Source organism: Glycine soja, chromosome 1 (assembly GCF_004193775.1).
Source record: "Glycine soja cultivar W05 chromosome 1, ASM419377v2, whole genome shotgun sequence".
Lineage (NCBI taxonomy): Eukaryota > Viridiplantae > Streptophyta > Magnoliopsida > Fabales > Fabaceae > Glycine > Glycine soja.
In genome coordinates, this window is record NC_041002.1 from 36263893 (window position 1) to 36288360 (window position 24468).

The 24468-nt window shown below is 34.5% G+C and overlaps 1 protein-coding gene and 1 non-coding gene across 2 annotated transcripts; both read right to left on the minus strand.

Moving 5' to 3' along the window:
• Positions 1-3073: 3073 nt before the first annotated feature.
• LOC114368490 lies at positions 3074-3180 on the minus strand. The gene has a single exon (XR_003657349.1). It is a non-coding gene; the product is annotated as a small nucleolar RNA R71 (small nucleolar RNA).
• Positions 3181-16308: 13128 nt separating this feature from the next.
• On the minus strand, positions 16309-18619 carry LOC114415235 (class I heat shock protein-like). Its single transcript, XM_028379834.1, has 2 exons — positions 18551-18619; positions 16309-17060 (listed from the first exon to the last, which is right to left on the minus strand). Exon 2 carries the CDS (start codon positions 16969-16971, stop codon positions 16537-16539), a length of 435 nt encoding a protein of 144 aa, XP_028235635.1. The 5' UTR covers positions 16972-17060; positions 18551-18619; the 3' UTR covers positions 16309-16536.
• Between the last annotated feature and the right edge of the window lie 5849 nt (positions 18620-24468).

Consider the following 24468-nt stretch of genomic DNA (forward strand, 5'->3'; position numbering starts at 1 on the left):
TGGTCAGAGTAAAACATTTTACCTTCCCAGCAAACTTTGTTGTAATGGATATCTGTGAAGATAATGACATTCCCTTAATCTTGGGAAGGCCATTTATGTTAAGTGCAAGTTGTGTAGTTGACATAGGAAGAAAGAAACTGGAAATGGGCTTTGAAGATCAGAGGATCAATTTTGATTTATTTGAATAAGACAAGCCTGTGCCAGATCAAAATGTTTGCTTGTAGGTGAAGGAGGTTGAAAATGAGGTCCTGAAGGTGAGGGCCAAATATGATATCACCCATTGAGGTATATGTGTCAAGCTAATGACGTTAAAAGAGAGCTTCCTGGGAGGCAACCCAGTTCTGATTTCTTTCACTTTGTTTTTCTTGCATTGCATAAGTTGGAACTTGCTTAATGATGATTGAAAAGGGGAATATCAGCTTGTACTGAATTATAGATATTGGGGTTTGTTTTAAACTTCAGGAGGAAGTGGACTGAAAATAACTTAGAAATTTGTTTTTAGAACAGTCCACTCGCTAAGCGCATAACTCGCGCAGAGCGCATCACTTTAGTGCGCTAAGCAAGTATTGATGGCACTGAGCGCTCAAATCCTTGTTTCTCAAGCTGATTGGGCATGCTAAGCGGGCCATGAGTGAGCTAAGCCTAATTCAGTTCGGCTTGAATTGGGCCAAGCAAGTGTCTAACTCACTAAGCGCATCATGCTTGCTCGCTAAGTGCAGTATACCTGCGCTGAGCCCTATTCAATTCGGCCTTTCATTGGTTTAGTTGAGCTAAGCGCGGCCCATTCACACTGAGCCCAATTCCATGCGGCCTGAATAGTGCTAAGCGAGCAACCACTCGCTAAGCACATGCACCCCTCTGTATACATGATGCATTAAATTCTCTAAGCCAGCCCTGAGCCCAGCTTAGCGAGAGTTGCAGGAATTAACATCTGCATAACTTGCTAAGCGCAATGATTTGCGCTAAGCCCAGTATAAAAAAAATTGAATTTTAAAACTGGGCTCAACATGTCGGCCCGCTAAGCGAGAAATTTGAGAAACCCAAACGTCTCTCTCACTCGCTTAGCGCGCTGACTCGCTAAGAGAGTTGGTCGAAAACTATTTAAGTTAAGTGTAACAGCAATTACACTTACAGTTCTCTTTGAGGTTCTATTATTATTATTAAATTCTGTTCAGTTTTTCCTTTTCACTAATTACTTAGAATTTGTTGCCATTAATTCATGCATGCTTAGTGCTTGATTAATTGTCTCTGCGCTTAATTTACGTTCATGCTTAATGATCGTTCATGATTAATTGGTGTATGTGTTGCTTAATCACATAATGAATGTCTTATGTTAAATTTCGCTTAGTAATTTAATTTAGGGTTGGATTAAGTGGTTGAACTGATAAAGGATAAACTCTCGTAACCTAGGATAAGAGACTTGCTTGTGAATCAAGGGGAAGCAACATGTTTTAATTCTGCTATTTTCAAATTCACATCTATTCGCTATTTAATTTACAAAAACAACAACCCCCCCCCCCAATTCGTTAATATTTTCCTACTATCTATTATGAACATTTGGTTTATCATTGCTCGTTGGGAGATGACCTAGGATCACTTCCTAGTTACTACATTTTAATGTTTATTTGATTCGGGTACGGCCTCGATCAAATTTGGCGCTGTTGCCGGGGAGCAGTGATCCAAAGGTTCATAATAGCTAGTGATTCGTGTTTTATGTTTAGTTGTTTTACGTTTACTTCTTTCGTTTAGTGTGTTTGTGTCGTGTTAGTGTGGTATTAGTATGTTGTGTTAGTGCGTTGTTCTGTTTTATTTGATGTTCTGTTTTGCAATTTAGTAGTACCCCTTGTTCAGCGTTTCCCATGTTTCAGTTTTATGTTTTGCCATGAATAGTGCATATCGACGAAATTAGAGACTGATTTTGTGTTACTGTTCACACAGCATTACATTAGCGATGATTGTTTACAATTTAATTGGCGATTTTTGTTTTGATGGTTAGGGTTGTTATTTTTAGCTGAATTTTTGTGTGGTAGGTTATTTTGATTCATATTTTGTGTGAAAAATACCAAGAACACTTGGTGTGGCTGGATTTGAGAGATTCAAAAAAAATTGAGAACTTGTGTTTAGCAAAACTTCAAACGACCATAACTTTTGCTCCGGCTATCAGAATAACTATTATTATATATGCATTTGGGGTAGAAAAAAATTTCCCATACCATGGCAAACTTCTGAAGTTGGTTGGGAACTCCCAAACTTCAAAAATCAGCCGTTTACTAAGTTTTTTTTTTTATTTTTTAAGTATTATTGTCCTATTTTTCTAAACTTTGCTTAGGTAGTTTTCATAGTTAGACTTTGAATTTTTGTTTGAAAATTTTTGTGCTATCTTTTCATGATTTTAGGGTGTTCCTCACAAAATCTCAGCTCATTTTGATATCATTTGAGTATAGTTGTAGTTTTACCCCCTTGTTAGGTGCTTGTTGAGAAACACATTATTTGCTGCATATAGTGCATGACTAGGGGCAATCCAGGCAATTTACAACCCTTTGATCTTGAAATAGATAGAACCTTTCATAGATTAGTTAGGCATAGTGTGCATCCTGATCATTCTGTGCATTTTGAGCATTCTGAGTATTCAGTTGCTAGTGATTCTGAATATTCTGATTTTAAGCATTTCACTACTAATTTTTATACTGAGAACATGGCTCAACCTCCACCTCGTGAGAGGACTCTTAGAGAGATGGCTGCACCTGATTTCACTTGTGAAAGCTTGTGCATTCAATATCCTGATGAGGGTGTTCCATATGTTCTCAAGACTGGACTAATACATTTGATGCCCAAGTTTCATGGTCTTGCAGGTGAAGATCCTTATAAGCATCTTAAGGAGTTCCATATTGTTTGTTTCACCATGAAGCCCCCTGATATCCTAGAAGATCATATCTTTCTAAAGGCTTTTCCTTATTCTCTGGAGGAAGTGGCAAAAGATTGGCTATACTACCTTGCTCCCAGGTCTATTTTCAGCTAGGATGACCTTAAGAGGGTGTTCTTAGAGAAATTCTTCCCTGCATCTAGGACCACTGCCATCAGAAAAGACATTTCAAGCATCAGGCAACTTGGTGGAGAAAGCTTGTATGAGTACTGGGAAAGATTCAAGAAATTGTGTGCAAGCTGCCCTCACCACCAAATTTCTGAGCAACTTCTTCTTCAATATTTCTTTGAGGGACTTAGCAACATGGAGAGGAGTATGATTGATGCTGCCAGTGGTGGAGCTCTTGGTGATATGACTCCTACTGAGGCTAGGAATTTGATTGAGAAGATGGCTTCTAACTCCCAACAATTCAGTGCAAGAAATGATGCTATTGTTCTTAGATGAGTCCATGAGGTGGCCACAGATTCATCTTCATCTACTGAAAATAAAAAGATTGAAGGAAAACTTGATGCCTTGGTCAACCAAGTAACTCAGCTTGCCATGAATAAGAAATCTACACCTGTTGCAAGAGTATGTGGTCTATGTTCTTCTGCAGATCACCATACAGATCTCTGTCCTTCTTTGCAGCAATCTGGAGTCAATGAGCAACCTGAAGCTTATGCTGCAAACATTTATAATAGACTCCCTCAGCAGCAAAACCAACAATAGCAGAATAATTATGACCTTTCAAGCAATAGATACAATCCAGGTTGGAGGAATCATCCAAATCTGAGATGGACAAGTCCTCCACAACAACAATAGCCTGTCCCTCTTTTTCATAATGCTGCTAGTCCAAGCAAACCATATGTTCCTCCTCCAATGCAGCAACAGCAGCTGCAGTCACAACAAAGACAACAAGCAACTGAGGCTCCTCCTCAACCTTCCTTAGAAGAGTTAGTGAGGCAAATGACCATCCAGAATATGCAATTTCAACAAGAGACCAGAGCCTCCATTCAGAGCTTAACTAATCAGATGGGACAATTGGCTGTACAGTTAAATCAACAACTGTCCCAAAATTCTGACAGATTACCTTCTCAATCTGTCCAGAATCCAAAAAATGTGAGTGCCATTACATTGTGGTCAGGAAAACAGTGTCAAGGACCTCAACCAGCAACATCTTCCTCATCCGCAAATGAACCTGCCCAACTTCACTCTACTCCAGAAAAAGATGATGACAAAAATTTAAAGAGTAAGTTACCTAACAATTTCTATGCAGGTGAATCTTCCACTGGTAATTCTGATTTACAGAAGCAACATATCCCTCTTCCATTCCCTTCAAGAGCAATTTCCAACAAAAAAATGGAAGAGGCAGAGAAAGAGATCTTGGAAACATTTAGAAAAGTAGAGGTAAACATACATCTGCTAGATGCAATAAAGCAAATTCCAAGATATGCTAAATTCTTGAAGGAGCTGTGCACTAATAAGCGAAAGCTTAAAGGAAGTGAAAGAATTAGTATGGGCAGAATTGTCTCCGCATTGATTGGTAAATTTGTTCCTCAAATCCCTGAAAAATGTAAAGATCCAGGTACATTCAACATACCTTGTATTATAAGGAACAATAAGTTTGACAATGCCATGCTAGATTTAGGAGCTTCTGTTAGTGTGATGCCTCTGTCTATTTTTAATTCTCTATCTCTTGGTCCCTTGCAATCAACTGATGTGGTAATTCATTTAGCTAATAGAAGTGTTGCCTATCCTACTGGTTTCATAGAGGATGTCTTAGTTAGAGTTGCTGAACTGATTTTCCCTGTTGATTTTTATATTTTGAATATGGAGGAGGGATTTTCTAAAGGATCAGTTCCCATTATTCTAGGCAGACCTTTTATGAAAACTGCTAGAATTATGATAGATGTATATGCAGGCACACTATCTATGGAGTTTGGTGATATAACTGTTCATTTTAATATTCTTGATGCTATGAAACACCCATCTGAAGATCTTTTTGTATTTCGTGTTGAAATAATTGACCATATTGTTGATGAATACATGACTGATCTTCATTCTAATCTGCATGTCTGTCACTCTTCATGCATTGAATATGTATTTGTACTTGATCATATGTCTGAATTTGATGCTGAGAGTGAATCTGATTTTGATATTGATTACATGTCTGATGTTTTACCTCTTGAGATTGATTTTATAAAGTCAGATACAACTAACCATGTTTCAGGAGGTACACATACTTCTGACTTTCTTTATGAGGTATAGGCTGAGAAACCATCTCTTTCTACCACTATCCAACCGGCCACACCAGAATTGAAGCCTCTACCATCCAATTTAAAATATGCTTACTTGGATGATAGCAAAAGTTTTCCAGTAATTATATATGCCTCCCTTGCTGATGAGCAAGAAGAGAAGTTTTTATCAGTTCTCAAGAAGCATAAGAAGGTTATAGGCTGGACCTTGGCGGACATTCCTGGTATTAGCCCATCCACATGTATGCATCGAATAAATTTAGAGGATGGGGCTAAACCAGTAAGACAGCCACAAAGAAGACTCAACCCGGTGATTCTTGATGTAGTGAAGAAGGAGGTAACCAAGCTTTTGCAAGTTGGAATCATTTATCCTATGTTCGACAGCCAATGGGTGAGTCTCATCCAGGTAGTCCCGAAGAAAACCGGCCTCACCGTGATAAAAAATGAGAAGGAGGAGTTGATTCCTACTCGGGTGCAGAATAGTTGGAGAGTTTGCATCGACTATAGGAGGCTGAACCATGTTACCAAAAAGGACCATTTTCCACTGCCATTCATTGACCAGATACTTGAACGCCTGGCAGGTAAATCTCACTACTGTTTCCTTGATGGTTTTTCTGGTTATATGCAAATCACTATTGCTCCTGAGGATCAGGAAAAGACCACATTCACCTGCCCCTTCGGCACTTTTGCCTATAGGAGGATGCCTTTCGGCCTGTGCAATGCCCCTGGTACCTTCCAGCGGTGCATGATTAGTATTTTTAGTGATTTTTTAGAAAATTGCATAGAGGTGTTTATGGATGATTTCATTGTATATGGATCCTCTTTTGATGTTTGTTTGGATAGTCTAGAAAAGGTTTTGAATAGATGCATGGAAACTAACCTTGTTCTAAATTTTGAAAAATGTCATTTTATGGTTGAGCGAGGTATAGTTTTAGGCCACATTATTTCCAATAAGGGCATTGAAGTAGATCCTGCAAAAAATTTTGTTATTTCACAATTGCCTTACCCCTCTTGCGTGTGAGAGGTGCGATCTTTTCTTGGTCATGCAGGATTCTACATGCGCTTTATAAGAGATTTTAGCAAGGCAACCCTTCCACTATCCAACTTGTTGCAAAAGGAGGTGGAGTTTGACTTTAATGATGAATGCAAAGAGGCCTTTCATTGCCTCAAAAGAGCACTGACTACCACCCCTATCATTCAGGCACCTGATTGGACAGCCCCATTTGAGCTAATGTGCGATGCATCCAATTACACATTGGGGGTTGTCCTTGCTCAAAAGATCTCCTTACTTCAGCTTACTTCTTTTCCACCATGACTTAGGGAGTTTTTCGTTTCCTATCTCCTCCTTTACTTTTATTACATTTGTCTGATTCTATTTGATGGTTTAATTGCTTTTAATCGTGCTACATTGAGGACAATGTGTTGTTTAAGTATGGGGGGGGGAGTGTTCTTTGGTTTTGGTTTTGCTAGTTTTGTTAGTTTTGTTTGTGTTAAATTTGTTAGTTTTGTTAGTTTTGTGGGGTTTCTAGTTTAATATTTTAGGTCAATTCTGTTTGCATGTACAACTTTGCATATTTTTCTTTGAATTATAGGATATGTTCAAGAAATGGGTAATTGTTCTGAAAATAAAAGTCTCTTGACATTTTGTGATTTGAAATCCTTGTTTTTCCTCTACATGTCATGATAGTTTTGAAAGCTCAATTTGAAAGTGATAAGTTTACCTTTGTGAGAATTTGAGCCATCCATCATCATAATCTTTTGGTGTGTTTTGCCCCATTGATTGCTTGCACAATAGCCTTGGCTTGATTCTTGTTGATGCTTCCTAATTCACATGCATATTTGGAAATGATTTAGGCAATTTTGTTCTTATAAACTTCTAGCCAAATGGACTTACCTTGAATTAATTCCTTTGATAGCCCCTTTGAGCCTATGTTCCCCTTTCTTTGTTTTGAAGCTCATTACAAGCCTTAAGTGAAAAACCATGATATCACCTTACCCTTAAGAAATTTTGGAGCTTTGAAATTGTTTTGGGAATAAGTTAGGAATAAGTGTGGGGGGGTATGTTTCATTGGAAGATATAATTTTTTGTCATGCTTGATGCATCTGTATATTGCCTAGTTCTTGCTTTAATATTCAAATTCATACTATAAAAAAAATGAAAAAAAAATTTCAATTGCTGCAAATTCTGCAAATTCGTATTATTAAAAAAAAACAAAAAAGAAGAAGAAGAAAAGAAGTGAAGTTGAATAAATGAGGTCTTGTTATGAGGACTTGATTTGGGAGCCTTGGTTGATTTTGTTGATATTAGAGGGTTTGGGTTTACTACTTGTGCTTAATTTCCATTTATTCCCCATTGCTCCTCTATTCCTTTGGGATTTAGCTACTTATTCCATATTTTTCTTCCCTACCTTGTCCTCGGCCCCATTACAACCTTTAAAGACCTTTTGATCCTCATGTGCATGTGTTTGTCAAGTTGTTTGTCAATTTTAGAATTTTGCGATGTCTATGTGGTGTTTATTTTCATGGGTGCTTCGAGAGTAAACAATAGTCTAGACACTTGAGAGATAGAGTGTATATCTTGTGAGGCTTAATCATTTTTCATTCTTGAGCTGATTAACTATTTTTCCATGATTGGGTTGCTTAGATGATTTTCATTAATGTCTTGACTCTTTGGATCTCTTCATGTTAGATGTTACCCATTCCTTTCATTCCTTGATGTTCATTGAGAAATATGTAAATGTTTTTGTTTGTCTCTCTTTGATATCCTTGGATTTTGTTCTTTATTTCAGACACAACTCAAAGTTCAACTTCTCTCCCTTTTTTTCTTCCTTCAATTTCGTGCTCCCCCCTCTCTCTTTCTCTCCCTCTTTCTTTTCCTCCATTGAAGCATCCTCTCCAAGCTTCTTATCCAAGACTCATCTTGGTGGTGAAGCTCCTTCTTCCATGGCTTATTCCCTAGTGGATGGCGCCTCCTCTCACCTCTTCTCCTTTGTCTTCCGCTGCATCTACATGGTGGAAAATCACCATTAAAGGACCTCATTGAAGCTCAAAGATCCAGCCTCCATAGAAGACCCACAAGCAAGCTTACATCAAGTGGTAATCAGAGCATAAGAGCTTCAAGTAGGTGCTCCTTAAACCTCCATTGATTTTCAGTTTTACCTTCTCCTCCATTGTTGTTTCTTCATTTTTCTCCATGTATCTCCTCATATGTCTTGTGCTAAATGTTTTTAACATGATTCTTTAGAATTTCCACTTATTGATCTTGCTATAGAAGCTAGATTTCATTTTCTATGGTTCAAATTTCTTGTTCATGTTCTTGAACCATTAGTTGTGTTGAGTTTAGGTTCCTTTGAGTTTTGTCTTGCTATTTTTTGTGGCTGAACCCTAAACCATAAAATTCTTACAAAATAAAGTAGAATAAAACCTCAAAAATCTAGAGTGACTTGTTCACCTATTGTAGTTTTGTCATAGAAGTCATGTCTAGTCATGAAACTTGTCACATAAGATTTCTTATGTTGTGCTGAATTTTATTTTCTTGTTTCTTTGTCTAACTCATTTGTTCATGAGTGTATGAAATTCTTTTATCCTATTATTTGATTTGATTCAAATCTTTCATGTTAATTAGTCCTTAACATGTTCATGCAAAATTCTTAGAGAGTCTTTGATTGTGAACCTTTTCTTGAACTTTTAGGCTTCCTTATGATTGTGTCTATTGTGAATTTGAGTTTTGGTGATTGAATTCCTGGCTGAAATGTTGATCCTAAGTGAATATTGAACTCCTAAAACTGTGGTAAACAATCCTAGTGAGTTCAACATACATAGGAAGGTTGAAAGTAAGCCCAAGGCAATCAATATACCATGCTCAAAAAAAAATCGCTGGTGCTGGCAGCTTGGACATACAAACTTCTAAAAATTACTGAGAATTGGTTACTTTGAATTTTGAGCTGATATTTTTACTGAATTTTATAGACATCTGGAAAAAATTTATAAAAAAGAACCAATTGATTTGGATAAAAGGAAAAAATACAAAAAAAATCACACAAGTTGGCAGGAAAATCAGTATCTAGAAAAAAAAAGGTGAAAGGGAAGTGTTCTTGTTGTTTTGGCTCAAAATTTATTCTATAATTGGAAATTTCAATTGAAAATTAGTGTGAAGACAAGTGCCAAAGCTAGAGGTTTGTTGAGTCTTTTTTTTTAGTTTTTTTTAATCTACTCTAGAGCCATTCTAAGTTTCTTTTTGAGTCCTAGTTTGCTTCTATGTCCTTTTCATTGCTTTAATTGTTGAATAATCCTTGAAAAATTGTCTTGTTAAAACTCCATTGGTTTAGCTTCCATTTCATTTTTTTTGTCTTTGGTTATTGTTTGTCTCTTTGTTTCCTTGTTTGTGAGTTGCCATATAGGGAATTGGAAAGGAGGATTGGTGCCATCCCTTGAAGAATTTGAGTCAAGAAGCAAGGGGCCAACCACCTTAAGAGCTATTGGACTAAGAAACACTCCAAATTGAGTGAATCACCAAAGATATAACAACCACCAAAATTGAGCACATTTTGTAATTTTTTAATTTTCAATTTACTTACCTTTATTGATTTCAAGTTTGGTAACAAAAAGGCCTTTCATTGGAAGTGTGTTGGGAGCCTCCAATAGGTTACCAAACTTCCATTTGTGTGTAATAATTTTAGGCAATATTTCCTTAGGATAGTGAGTGTTTTGTTGGGAACCTTGATGTGGTCATCCAAGCACTCTTAGGATTCACCTAGTTTACTTTTCTTGCTTACTTTCATAGCTTATTTCCTTTACCTTCCATTGTCAAACCACCTAGATAGCTTTCCTTTTACCAATTAGTTTTTTACCTTATCTTTTACACCTCTTTTAGTGTTTATTTTGGCTAGTTTCAACCATAGTTTCTTTTACCTTTTGTTTTCAAACCTCCAACAAGAAAGAACCACAACTTAGGAACCAACATGAGTCATCATTCATCTAGTGTTAATGGCGAGGGTACTAGTCATAAAGACCCTTTATCTAGAATCTTAGATGAGTTGAGTTCCCTCAAGTTATGGAAAGAAAAACAAGAGAGAAAAGAAAAATGGAAAAATAGAGTGGAAGAGATAAGTCAAGATGAAAAAGAAAATAAGAGAGGAAGAAAGAAGAAAAATAATGAAAGAAATGAAAAGAGAAAAACATGCCTCCTATAGTAGTCATAACTCTTGCAAGAGCCTAAGTGAAGAACTTAGTGACTATTACGAAGGAAGGCATAGGTCACATCTTAAACCTCACTCCCATAGAAGAGAAAAGGAAAGAAAGCCTCAAGAGGCTAACATTAACCTCTCATACTTCCATGGGAAGGATAATGTAGAGGCTAACTTAGATTGGGAAATAAGGGTAGAGCAACAACTTAAAAAGAAGTCTACTTCAAAATCTTATGGCTCTCACTCTTATCCAAAGAAAGACCAAGGTCAAGGCATCTTAGGGGTGACACCTTCTAAGCCCAAAGATGATAAGGGGAAAACAATAGAAAAGCAAGCCCCTAAGACTAGTATGCAAGAGAAAACTAGCTCTATAAAGTGCTTTAAATGTCTTGGAAGAGGACACATTACTTCTCAATGCCCTACCACAAAAACCATGATTATGAGGGGTCAAGACATTTATATTAGCCAAGATGAGGCTACTACTTCACCTTCCTCTAGTGAAAGTGAAGAAGCAAAAGGGGAAGAATCTAGTGAAGAAATCTACCCCCAAGAAGAAGGACAACCATTAGTGGTTAAAGAGAAGTGTAAGGAGGTAAGTGTCTCCTCCAAGAATTTAGCTAAGAAGGAAACTCATTTTACAATAAAGACAAACATTAAAGAAACTTTCCCTCTTAGACAACCTCCACATTTTCTCTTTTGTAAAAAGACACTTGCTAGCATTGCCACACCTCTTGGGCTTAAGTTTATTCCTCAAGTAAAGAAGTTGTTGGATGAGGGTTTGGTTCGCAAGAGCTTAAATCTTTGTGCTTTGTTGGTGCCCAAAATAGGTATTATTAGGCACCAAGTCCCTAAAATAGGTGGTATGATGAATGTTTTGAGTGCTGCAATCCTCTTTTGTAAAATCACTCGTACACCTAACATCTTCATGGTATGATGAATGTTTTGAGTGCTGCAACCCATTAGGTAGGTTTGTTCTTATTTTTAGTTTCAATGCAAACTTAGGTACTTATATGGGACACCTTAGGTTTGTCATGCTTTTTGGTAGGAATAATTCATATGGGACACCTCTTAGAGGGTCCTTATGACTAATACCCTTGCCATTAACACTAGATGAATGATGACTCATGCTGGTTCCTGTTAGTCAATTAATACGACTAACTTTTGTGTAAAAAACTGTTGTAAATTGTATACAACTCCTCCCATTTATAGTTCTTTTTTGTAGTATTGTAATAACTTTTTGTTAATATAGGTAATCAATACTCAGTATCCCAATTTTGTGCAATTAATGATCATTCCATTTCAATTTTAGGTAAAATGGGCAAGATTGGTGAAGTGCAAAATTTATTGATTCGCTAAGCCGTTTCACACACTGAGCGAGCAATCCACTAAGCGCAACATCGGCTGGATGAGCGCATAGAAGACTCTGGAAGAAGGATGAGCTGTACAGAAGCGTTGAGCGAGTGTCAACTCACTAAGCACACCGCCTGCATCCTCCAAGCTGAGCGAGAAGACTGGCGCTAAGCCAAAAGCCACTTATGCGCGCTAAGCGAGCCATCTCGCGCTAGGCGCGCGGCCACCGACAAGATTGCCAATTTAAGCTGAAATCTCGAATTTGGAAGGTGTGAGTAGTTAGTTTTTTAGGGTTCTTTTTTAGTTTTTAGTTTTGGCTATGGAGAGACTGAGAGATAGCAGAGCTTGACGAGGAAGCCATCTTGCGGAGCTTTGGAAGAGATTTTGAGTGATTGTGAGGTTTCTAGAGGTGGAGGAGACACCCCCACTACTTGTACTTCTTCAGTCTTTCATTTTCTCTTTTCATTGTTGTAAAAGAAGCTTCCCTGCTATAAAGAACTAAATCCTCAGTTGGTTCTTCCTATGGGGTACTTGATGTAAATACTTTCATATTTATCTAATGATGTTTTATGTGTTCATTGTGCTATTAGTACTTAACCCTAGTGTGCCTTTGCCTTGATCACGCAACTGCATGCTTAGTTAGGGTCACTCAACATTGGGAAATGGTTTGATCCTTAGAACCTGATAGGACGGGGCTAGCTTATCGTATTTTCACGAGACATCGGGGTATGATAACTTAGTTTTTGGTATGTTATGTCTTGATGCGGTTTTGGTTAAGTTTAGTCCAATAAGAGACATCTGAGGACGATGCTTGATTAGGATTAGGCTAAACATGCGCGAGACATCAGGGTTTAGTAATCTAGGAGACAACATAGAACACAGGAACATTGTTAGGTAGAGAACATCCTTAGTAACATCAGTCCACCCAGTAGGAAGACCAACAAGTTGTCTATCTGTCTTCACACACCACTACTCACCTTTACTTGCTTTTGAATAGTTAGTTTACATACTTGTCCATACCACACACCAAACTTTTATCACAAGACGCTTATTTTCTGAACCACAGAGTTCGATACTCGGTATTCACTTACCATTTTATACTACTTGAGCGATCTGGTACACTTGTCGGTTGTCGACCAGTTCCTAAGTTGTAGTTCTTTCTTGTTGGGAGTTTGCAAAAGGGTAAAAGCTAAGGTTCCAAAAGAACTCAAGATAAGTGTGAAAAGAAAGAAGAAAGTATTATGCAATAACAAGATAAAGTAGGTGTGGCTAGTAAAGAAAATAAGCTATGAAAGTAAGCCAGAAATTAAAGTGAAAGAAATGTAAACTAGGCGGATCCTAAGAGTGTTTGGATGACCTCATTTAAGGTTCCCAACAAAACACTCACTATCCTAAAGAAAAGTTGCCTATAATTATTACACACAAATGGAGGTAGGGTGACCTATTGGAGGCTCCCAACTTACTTCCAATGAAAGACCTTTTTGTTACAAAATTTGAAAGCAATGAAGGTAAGTAAATTCTCAATTAAAAGAAATTACAAAAAAGGTCCTAAATTTTGGTGGTTGTTCTCTTTTTGGTGATTCACTCAATTTGGAGTGTTTTTTAGTCCAATAGTTCTTAAGGTGGTTGGCCCCTTGCTTCTTGACTCAAATTCTTAAAGGGATGGCACCAATCCTCCTTTGCAATTCCTTATTTGACAACTCACAAACAAGGAAACAAAGAGATAAGCAATAACCAAAGACAAAAAAAAATGAAATGAAAGCTAAACCAATATATTTTTAACAAGACAAATTTTCAAGGATTATTCAACAAATAAAGCAATAAAAAATACACAAAAGCAAGCTAGGACTCAGAGAAACCTAGAATGGCTCTAGAGTAAAGTAAAAAAAAAACTAAATAAATAAGACTCAAGAAACCTCTAGTTTTGGCACTTGTTTTCACACTAATTTTTAATTGAAATTTCAGAACTAAGATTGGCATAAAATAGGCACCAATTATAGAACAAATTTCAAGCCAAAACAACAAGCACACTTCCCTTTCACTTTCTTTTCGTGGACACTGATTTTTCTACCAACTTGTGTGATTTTTATTATTTTTTCCTTTTATCCAAATTTCTAAGTTCTTTTTTTATAATTTTTTTTCCAGATGTCTAGAAAATTCAGTAAAATTTTCAGCTTAGAATTCATAGTGACCAATTCTCAGTAATTTATACAAGTTCGTATGTTCAAGCTGCTAGCACCAACGATTTCAACCTAGAAATTAAGAGTAGTGTTTATGTTGCTTAAGGCTTGGATAGTTACAATTTGTGTTTGCTTATGCTCAATTATCTTGAATAACACAATTCAAGAGAGCTTAAGACTTATTTTGATTCACAAATTCAGCCACAACTCAGCACCACAACTCCACTTCATCATAGGCATCGTGTAGGAAACTTAGAAAAACAAAAAAAAAAAGTTCAACAACAAGACTACTTCTAGGAATTGATTTAGAACATGTTATGAACTAAATAACATGCATGAATTAAACTCAAAATTCAAAAGATAGGCTAAGAATGACAAGAATACATGAACAAATGTATCTAGAATTCAATGAACAAAATAAAAATTTAACACAAACTTAGAACATAATGTGACAATTATTATGACTAAACATGACTCTATGACAACATGGATTAAGTGATTTACACTTAGATTTTTGTGTTTTTTTTCTAATCAATATTTTGGAAGAAAATTTAGATCTTAGGGTTTAGCACAAGAAGATTATGACTGAAAAATGATAGAACATAAAATCAATACAAAAACATGATTCAAGAGTAGATCTATAAAATTTGAACCATAGAAATGCAAGAACAAGTGTAAATTTAATATTTAATCAGTTTATTTTTTTGAATCTACTCTAAACAACACCACACCATAAGACAATGGAGGATATACATGAGAAATAAGATGAAGAACAAGAAATTAAAGTGAATTGACCGAACAAAAAGATAGAGGAAGTAAAAGAACATCATCTAGATGAAGATGCTCTTGATACCACATCATGTAGTTCCATGTGGAGCTTGTAGGCCATAGATCTTCCTCATCAATGGAGTTTAATGCCTTGGGCTAAGAGATTCTTTTTTATTTTTGTCCTTTTGAAAATTGACCGTTAGAGACGGATTTTTAACGTTTCCGGATTTTGGCTCAGAAAAATGCATTTTTTTTTTGTAGTGGGGGATCTTAACTGGTTTTCAGGGCTTAACTGGCTTATTGTTGAGCTGTTGGATTACTTGCCAAGATGGCGCTCGATTACTTCATTCACTGAGGTGAGGCTACTTTTGTAAGTGCATGTAGTGAATAACATATATTTGGATTTAGGTGATTTGCATAAACATTTGAGCGTCACCACCTAAGGTTTAAATTTGACTAGTAAAAAAAAAGTAAGATATTCAAGTTTAATTTTTTTATTTAAGAGTTTAATGGTAGTGAATTTTTACATTGTTGAGAGAAAAACAGAAAGAAACAAATTTCATAAGAATGTACCAAGGTAAAAAGAAACATTAGAGAGCAAACAAAATATGTAGTGACACAGTTGAATGTAACTTCATAATAACTTTATAAATGACAGCAAGAAACAATGATCTTTCTACAAATTAATAGAATTATAAAAGAATAGCATGAGTATTAGAATCACATACCGACTTCTGGCTTTGCAAGTTCTTTTTTATTTTTGTCCTTTTTTTTGTTGTGTTAAGGTTTTTTATTTAAAAAAATATATGAAAGAAAAATTGAATAAAAAAGCCACGTAAGTGCTATTAAGTATTTTTTATTTTTGTCCTTTATTTTGTTGTGTTAAGGTTTTTTATTTAAAAAAAATATATGAAAGAAAAATTGAATAAAAAAGCCACGTAAGCGCTGTTAAGTAGTTGTGTTAAATGTCGTCCACGGGTACAACGTATTCAGTTCACTTAGATTGATGTAAAAAATTGTTCCTAACTTCGTAGGCTTTTTTAATAGGTAGAAAACACTGTGTAACACACAAAACACTTTTGCTATTCTCTGCTTCGGGAGTACAGGTTTGTTTCAACAACTGAAGTTCATTAACGAGTGGTTACAGAGCATTTAATTCATACTTATTTATCCATTTACAAACGTGCAGTAATATAATATATTATTAGAAGTATATATATACAAGGTCTATAATGGAAATAATTTCCTAATATTTCATAATTAAAAAAACTAATATTAAAAAATCTAGAGTGCATCAATAATATATTAAAAATGTTTATTAAATAATAAATTAATTACTTTTTATAATTTGCAAGAAATTTAGCTGTGGAGTTTTTTAGTAGTGGAATTTTTTGCAGATTTAAAATTCACATGACAATTACATGGGGAATTTCCTGCAAATTTTGAATCCGTGAAAAAACTTTCTTGCTAAAAAAATTCATAGGAAAGTTTCTTATGAGAAAAATTCCGCATAAAATTTCTGTAAATTTTAAAATTACATGAAATATATCATTGACGATAACTTTACTTACAAATTTTAATCCGCATAAAATTTATGTGAATTTTTCATGGAAGTCCACGGGAAAATCCCCATATAATAAGAGAATTTATAGTAGGTAGACAGCACGTAAAACAGTAATTTCTCCCTTTATGTTTTATTACAAGAAACTAGTGAATTACCTCACAAGTAAAAATTAATACAAGATTTACAACCACCACAACATTAACACTTAAGAAAACGAATACGATTTTTATACATCGATTATTGAATTTTATTTTGCCATTCTTTCTAACAATTAACTCCTATTCAAGAGGTTCAAGTATCATATGATCTCAATGGTCTCAATTGAAGTTATTCAACCACTGATCTCAATGGTCTTTACCTCAGGCTTCTTGTCCGGCACCTTAGGAACAATAACAGTGAGCACTCCATTCTCCATAGAGGCCTTCACTTCATCAACTTTGGCATCCTCAGGCAACCAGAACTTCCTCTGGAACTTTCCACGACCCCTTTCGACGCGGTGCCACTTCTCATTCTTGTCCTCTTTCTCGACGCTCCTCTCTCCGCTGATGTTCAACACGCGCCCTTCCTCCACCTCCACCTTCACCTCCTCCTTCTTCAGCCCCGGCAAGTCCGCCTTGAACACATGCGACTCCGGGGTTTCCTTCCAGTCCACACGTGCGTTCACGAAGGCGGAAACCTCGCTGTCGGAGTCAGAGGGTGCCCAGATGTTGGTGGAGAAGGGGTCCATGATGTTTCTGTTGCTTAGCAATGATGGAATCAGAGACATGTTTGATGAGGTTTAAAAGGTTGTTTGAGACTTGGGTGAAGTTGCAAGCTCGATTGTTGTGTTTGTGCTTCGGATTCTTTGACGATGAGCTGAAGGGGAATTGAATACGTATATTTATAGGAAAGTGGGGTATGGGGGTTCGTGAAGTTTCGGGCTTGTTCTATTCTATGTTCATTTCATCATAAGGGTTTAATTATTGGTTTTCAACTTTTCATCCACAATGTTCTACTAGTTTCTATTACGTGGCAAGGTCTACTTTGTTACAGCAATCATAAATTTTATTCTTGTGGCAACAAAAGATATGGGAATTCAATAGAACATTCATGTTGTTTCTCCACTTTTGCAAAAATGATAGGAATCTTAAGATTGGTGACTTTTTTTTTTTCTTCCAAAGAACTCTAAGAATTTTGAACACTAAATTGATTTTAGCAAGGCAATCATGAAAGAATTAATACGATTTATATTGAACTTTAAAATACTTAAATAATATGGGTACTTACGAATAGTGAAAATATAGTATTAACTAGATAGCATTATTAGAAAAAGTATATTTGACGATGGTTTTTAGAGATATTTTAAGATGATTTTGAATCGTCTTTGAAATCAAAACTTTATACAATAATGTCTTAGAAGAGTATAATTATACAGACAATTTTGTTTAAGAATTGTGTTAGAATACATTTTTAAAAAAAATTAAAAAAGTAATAATTTTAAGAAGGTTCTTTAAAAAATCGTCTTAGAATCAATTTTTTTAAAAAAAAAATTAAAATTGTTGAGGATTTTAAGATTATTTTTTCAAAAATTTTCTTAAAAAATAGATTTTCTAAGACGATTTTTTAGAGAACCGTTTTATAATGTCTTTTTTAAACCAAAAAAAGTTAACAAATTTAAAGATTCTAATACGATTTTCTTAAAAACCATTTTAAAAAAATAAATTTTTTGAAATAATTTTTCTAAGAATCGTTTTAAAATATATATTTTTTTAAAAATAATTTGATGAAAAATATTCTAATCAATCTGTCTTAGATGTCATTTTTTTAGTAATAATTAAGATGGTTAAAGTGCATTTATACCACAAAAATATTGGTATATAGTCAGTTGAACTCGATAGAATCATAAATATAGAAGCATAAAGTTTCCATTTCATTATATATAATTACCGAAACACTTTAAACAAGGGTGTTGGAAAATAATAGAGGAGATTATACTCGCAACATTTAATAGTTGGGCATGCATCTAGATGTTATCACAATTTTTTATAACAATAGTAATAGAACTCATGAAAAGCTTCACATGAGATGATACGACAAGCATATTTAAAAAAACAGGTACCAAAAACAAATCTTGGTTAAAATATATGAGTGTGGAGCAACTAACCACTCAAAGGGTTAATTTGCAATTGCAAATTGCAAATCATTGGAGTGGTAAATTGTCCCTAAACTGGAAATATTTTTTTACCAAGGATTCCTTTCTAAATCTTTTACCAACCCTCTTATATTGCAGTAAGACTGGGAGAGTAGGTAGATATAATACACTAATAATGAGCAATTAAAATACAAAAAGTTCATTTAAAACTTACCTTGTCCCTTATCAAGAACAGGACTGCAATCCTAACAAGTATATCTTGGATTCGGAGTCCTTCTTTTGGAACACCATCTACAAGCAAATTATAAGCACAAAGGAAAAATTAATTAGGAAATTAAGATATAGAAAAGAAAAAGGGAGGGGAAGGAATGAGGGAAGATATACTGATAGCATTTAAGATCTATCACCTGCAAATGTAGAGGAATCAGTTATATCTTCAGCAATATGAGACAAGAAAAGGGTTTCATAGCTGTAAAAAATATATATATATAAACATTATATTCACTCACAAAATGACTTTAGGTATGATAAATGACAAGTAGGCAATAAAATTATTAAACAATGTTAAGAGTCTATATCATATTAATACCTTATTTTAACAATTATTAAAATAGTATAATTGAAAATGTAAAGGGCACAAAGAAAGAAAAGAAAAATAAGAATTAAAAAAACTGACAGCAAATGCTAAAAGGAAGAAAAACACATTGCTCATTTGCAAAGGCCATTGATCCATGAAGGGTATATGAAGGATTTATCCAAAGTAATAATAATACCACTTTTTGCAGCTTAAAATAGAAGGAAAATATTTACTATTAGTCACTTTCTTTTCTATCTCACATTTATTTTATTTATTGATATCTCTTTTATTTCTATATTCTCTTCTTTCAACCTCTATTTTTATCATTATTCAAAATAGAAATAAGAAGAAAATAAACACTACAATGTTTCAATTGATTCATGAACACTTATTTATAGATATTTATCAACATCTATTATTTCTTTCGATCTCTCTCTTTTGTTATATTTTATTATTATATCTATATTTCTCTTCCTTTCATTTTTGTAATGTTTAAGATACAATTTCAAGAACCAAAGTTCTGGTGCATAAACATCGCTAAGGCCTAATTTTTAAGCACACTTTTACGAGAGAATGTTAAAAATATTTCTTTCATATACTATCACATCTTAAGTATGCTTTTTACGGTATGCGCGTATTGCCACCCAGACCCGGTCATTACTGGTGCAAACACTTTTCTAAAATAATAACAAGAATTGCGAAAAGTGATATTTTGCAATTGATGATCGATATTTTGCCGTTCCTTATGAATTTGACGATATTATATGCTAAACTACTGATAATTGGTGGATAAAGATGAAACAAATTAGTTAGGGGCACTAAAAAAAATGATATTTCCCACAGAATATTTCCCACCGAATTTATTTCGTCGCTGAATTCTGTCGGAAATTTATAAAATTCCGACGAAATTTATCCACAGAAAAATTTTCTATCGGAAAGTATATCATTTACTATCTTTTCGACGGATTTTACGGAAGGATTTCGGTCCATCAGAATTTTAATTTTACCCAAAGAAAAGGCCTAACCCTAGCCCTCTTCTCACTCACGTTTTCGACCTTGCCTCCGCTGTGCCGTCCTATGAGCCACAGCTTTGTGCCTCCACTGTGCCGTCCTGGGAGCCCATGCGTTTGTGCCTCCACAGTGCCTTCGTTGTCGCTCCTCCTCTCTGAGCCCACGCCGCTGCGCCCACTCCCATCACAGTGAGGTAATAAGAATAGCTAATTAATGAGCTTCAAGTTTGATCTCTTGTACTGCGTAGATCTGATCTATGTTTTTATGCTATAATTATGAGTGTAGGTTTGATCTATGTTTTTATGCTATAATTATGAGTGTAGGTTTGATCTCTGTTTTTATGCTATAATTTTGTTTTTATATTTGCTGTAAATTTGGATATAAAAATTGAAGATAATGAGAACTAGAAACTGACAAGTACGAAAAATAATAAGTAACATTGAAGATCTCTGTTTTTATTTCCAGTATGAGATGCAGTGGTGAACTACTGGCATATGCTCCACGCACTTCTTTTGCTATTTGAAATTAAACATATTAAAATAGGGGTTAAATACATTTTTATTAATCTCTATAAATGGTATACAATCTGCTTTTAATTCTAAAAAAAAAAAAAACCATATATCTGCTAGAAAATGTTCCATATATAAATTTTATTTCTATAAGTTTATTAAGGATTAAAAGCAGACAATTTTATTTTTTTTTATAAAAGACAGACCCTTCTAAAAACAGAGACAATTTATTTTGTACGGAAAAAACATAAACTTTTTATTTAACTACTACTTAATACTAAAAACATATTCAGCCCTTTAAAATATCTCAAACTATATAAGTAGAACTAAACAAATTAAAGTGTTAATACTTGAAAGAGGACATATTATGTCAATAAAAAACTTGAAGGAGGACATATTGACTTCTCGAACTTCAGAAACTTACTCAAATAAATTGCAATTAATATATTGAACAATGATAATGGAGAGCTAGACTCAAATAATTGGGTGCTGCCTGCTTATTTCACTACATACCCTTGTTGTTTGGTAATTTGCAATTTCAATATATCACTGTATACCGTCCTAAGAAACAACAAATAATAGAGCAGATTTTGATGAAGCTAATGTATTTATTGTAAATATTTTGAAATGGAAAGAGTTGAGTTAAGATAAGAACATAAAAAGAGAAGAGAGAGGCATGATGAGTGGTTGTCCATGCCAGTAGAAGCTAGGGGGGATGAACTTCATCACTACTAAATCAAGGTCCACACCCCTCGATCGTGAACCCCATCATGTTGGGTAATATGAACTTCACCAACTCATGGCCCACACCCCTCCCTAATGTGGGTCCTGCGTCACATATACACAACCCACAACTCCAAGGCATGCATGCAATTCTCTCGATCTACACGATAAAATTTTATAAATTTACCAAATAAGTCTTGTTTCTATAAATATAATATTCATGAATATATGTACCTCGCTTTAGTTGTGTAACTTATTATTTTCCTCTTATTTAAATTGTACTTTTAATGCTTTAATATATGAGATAGTGCCCAATTTATGAGGTAATGCTATATATATATATATATATATATATATATATATATATATATATATATATATATATATATATATATATTTCTTATTCTTACTATTTTTAAGATAAGATCATAAAAATGTTTTTATATATCTTTTTGGTGTAAGATTAATTTTTATTCGGATATAGACAAAATTCTTGTAATAAAGTGACTCTTGCAGGTTTCAAATGGAAGTGTCATTTTACCTCCAGTTATATCTAATTTGAGTTAATTTTTTTTTATAGATTATTTGCATTTTTTACTAGAGAGAATTTTGTTGAAGCTAAATAAAATTACTTATATTAAATTATTTCATTATTAGTACAGATTATCATCTCATATTAGTGTCATTTTGAATTAAGGTTTTAATTTATTAATTTTTTAACTAATATTTGAAGGTCGTTTTTTGTTTATATGATCTTTAAATTATTCCAGCTACACCTGGAGGTTTTGATGCTTTTTACACTGTCATATGGATGCTGAATGATGCAAGGTTGGGTTTATGTTAACATCATTTGTAATTGGTGTTAAGAGTTATGTAAAATTTTGTGCATAGGCCATATAATTTTTAAAATTTTGTGCAGAGGCCATATAATAGTCTAAATCTTTTAGTATATGAATTGTGTGCAACTATGCTGCCTCTACAGTAGTGATTTTGGCCATTAGATTTAAATCTAACGGTTATTAAAAATAGGAATATAAAAAATATACTTAATTATGAAACACTGATATGCTTTCGTAGGGGCAAAAGGGGGTTAGGATCCTAAAGAATCTAAGTCCATCTTTTTAACATTTAACCACTAAAATTTTCGTTGTCCAACAAAACCCACGTAAACATGGCTTTGATGTGGGTGAGGTTTGGGCTTTATTATTCGCACCTCCTTTTTGTCTCTTCTCAGTCCTTATTTTTTTTTCCAATTGTACATGTTTTTCACACTTCCACTCCCTATTTTTTTTTTTGTCATTTCCGACAGACACTTTCTGTCAGAACTTTCCCACGAAAACTTTCCATCAGAAATTTTTCACTGATTATTTTTGACAGATTTTTCATGGGAAATTTTCGACGGACACTATCTGTTGGAAATTTCCCATGTAAACTTTCTGTCAGAAATTTCCCACGGATTATTTTCGACGGATTACAAAAAATTCGTTAGTTAAAATTTCCCATGACCTTTTTTTCGATGGATTTTTGTCCGTTGGAAATTGACAGTTAGCGACGGATTTTTAACGTTTTCGATGGATTTTGGCTGTCGGAAAAATGCATTTTTTTTGTAGTAAGGGCACTTAACTGGTTTTCAGGGCTTAACTAGCTTATTGTTGCGTTGTTGGATTACTTGCCAAGATGGCGCTCGATTACTTCATTCACTGAGGTGAGGCTACTTTTGTAAGTGCATGTAGTGAATAACATATATTTGGATTTAGGTGATTTGCATAAACATTTGAGCGTCACCACCTAAGGTTTAAATTTGACTAGTAAAAAAAAAGTAAGATATTCAAGTTTAGTTTTTTTTATTTAAGAGTTTAATGGTAGTGAATTTTTACATTGTTGAGAGAAAAACAGAAAGAAACAAATTTCATAAGAATGTACCAAGGTAAAAAGAAACATTAGAGAGCAAACAAAATATGTATTGACAGAGTTGAATGTAACTTCATAATAACTCTATAAATGACAGCAAGAAACAATAATCTTTCTACAAATTAATAAAATTATAAAAGAATAGCATGAGTATTAGAAAGCATTGTAGCACAATCCGTGAAGTTCCGTGACATGCCGAAAATTAAAAGGAAGTGTTAGTGTGTAATCCGTAAAGTTCCGTAACATTTCGAAAGGCAAAAAAGGGATGATTACGTAATCCGTAAGGTTCCGTAACATTACGGAAGGAAAACAAGTATCGTTACGTAATTCGTAAGTTTCCGTAACTTTACGGAAAAAGAATAAGCAAAAAAAGGAAAGGGGGTGTATTTAGTAAAAATGGGGGTGCAAATAGCAACCAGGCCCACTTGGGCCTTCCAGGATGTTCCTCCAGAAGGCGGTTGCTTCTGAAGGAAGCAACCTAGCTCGCCTGGGCGAGCTGGGTGGCAAGCTCCTCCCCCATTTTCCTATAAATAGGGGGAGGAGGGAAGAACAAAAATGTTCAACCCTCCTAGTATCCGAGATTCACTTAAAATTAGTGAGAAAAATTATTTCTGTGAAGAAAATCCAAGCCGAGGCGCTTCCGTGACGTTTTCATGAGTGATTTCGCGATGATTTTCAACCGTTCTTCGTTCGTTCTTTGTCGTTCTTCGGTCTTCAACCGGTAAGTTCCCGAAATCGAACTTTTTAATTCATTCTATGTACCCTTAGTGGTCCTCATTTGTTTTGCGTGCTTTTATTCCCATTTTATTTACTTTCCGTACCCCCTTTTGACGTGCTTTAGTCATTTATTTAAGTCATTTTCCCGCCTAATAAAAAATATAATAAATTTCCACCGATCATTCGTATTGTAACATCCTTTAATTTCTGTTAAAATGAATTTCGGCCATTCGGTCATGCCGTAACCACGTTTAAAATAAAAAAAGAGGCAAAATAATAATATAATAATAAAAAATATCTTTTAGTAAAATAAAAAAAATCAATCGGACGTTTTCTTTGGGATTTCCCTTTCTTAAATCGAATTGACTAATAACCAAAGCAAAACTAAGGCTAAAATCAATTCATAAACCAAACTTTTTGTCATCACCTAAAAAAACCATTTTCAAAGGTCCAACGCCTTTAAATGATCTTTTCCGCTTTTATTAGTTAAGTGTAGATTTCTAAAGGGCTAAAATCAATATGTAACTTTATTACCTCTTTCAAAAATAAAGAGATCATTAATGGTCCAATGCCTTAATGTTTTCTCTCTTTTCAAAAGAATCGAAAGATTATTTAATGGTCCAACGCCATAAATGACCTTTCATTCAATAAAAACACATCTTGCAAAAAAGGATAAAAAATAAC

What these genes read in the sequence shown, in the direction of transcription:
- LOC114415235 (XM_028379834.1), bottom strand. Translation starts at nt 16,971, where the DNA reads ATGTCTCTGATTCCATCATTGCTAAGCAACAGAAACATCATGGACCCC.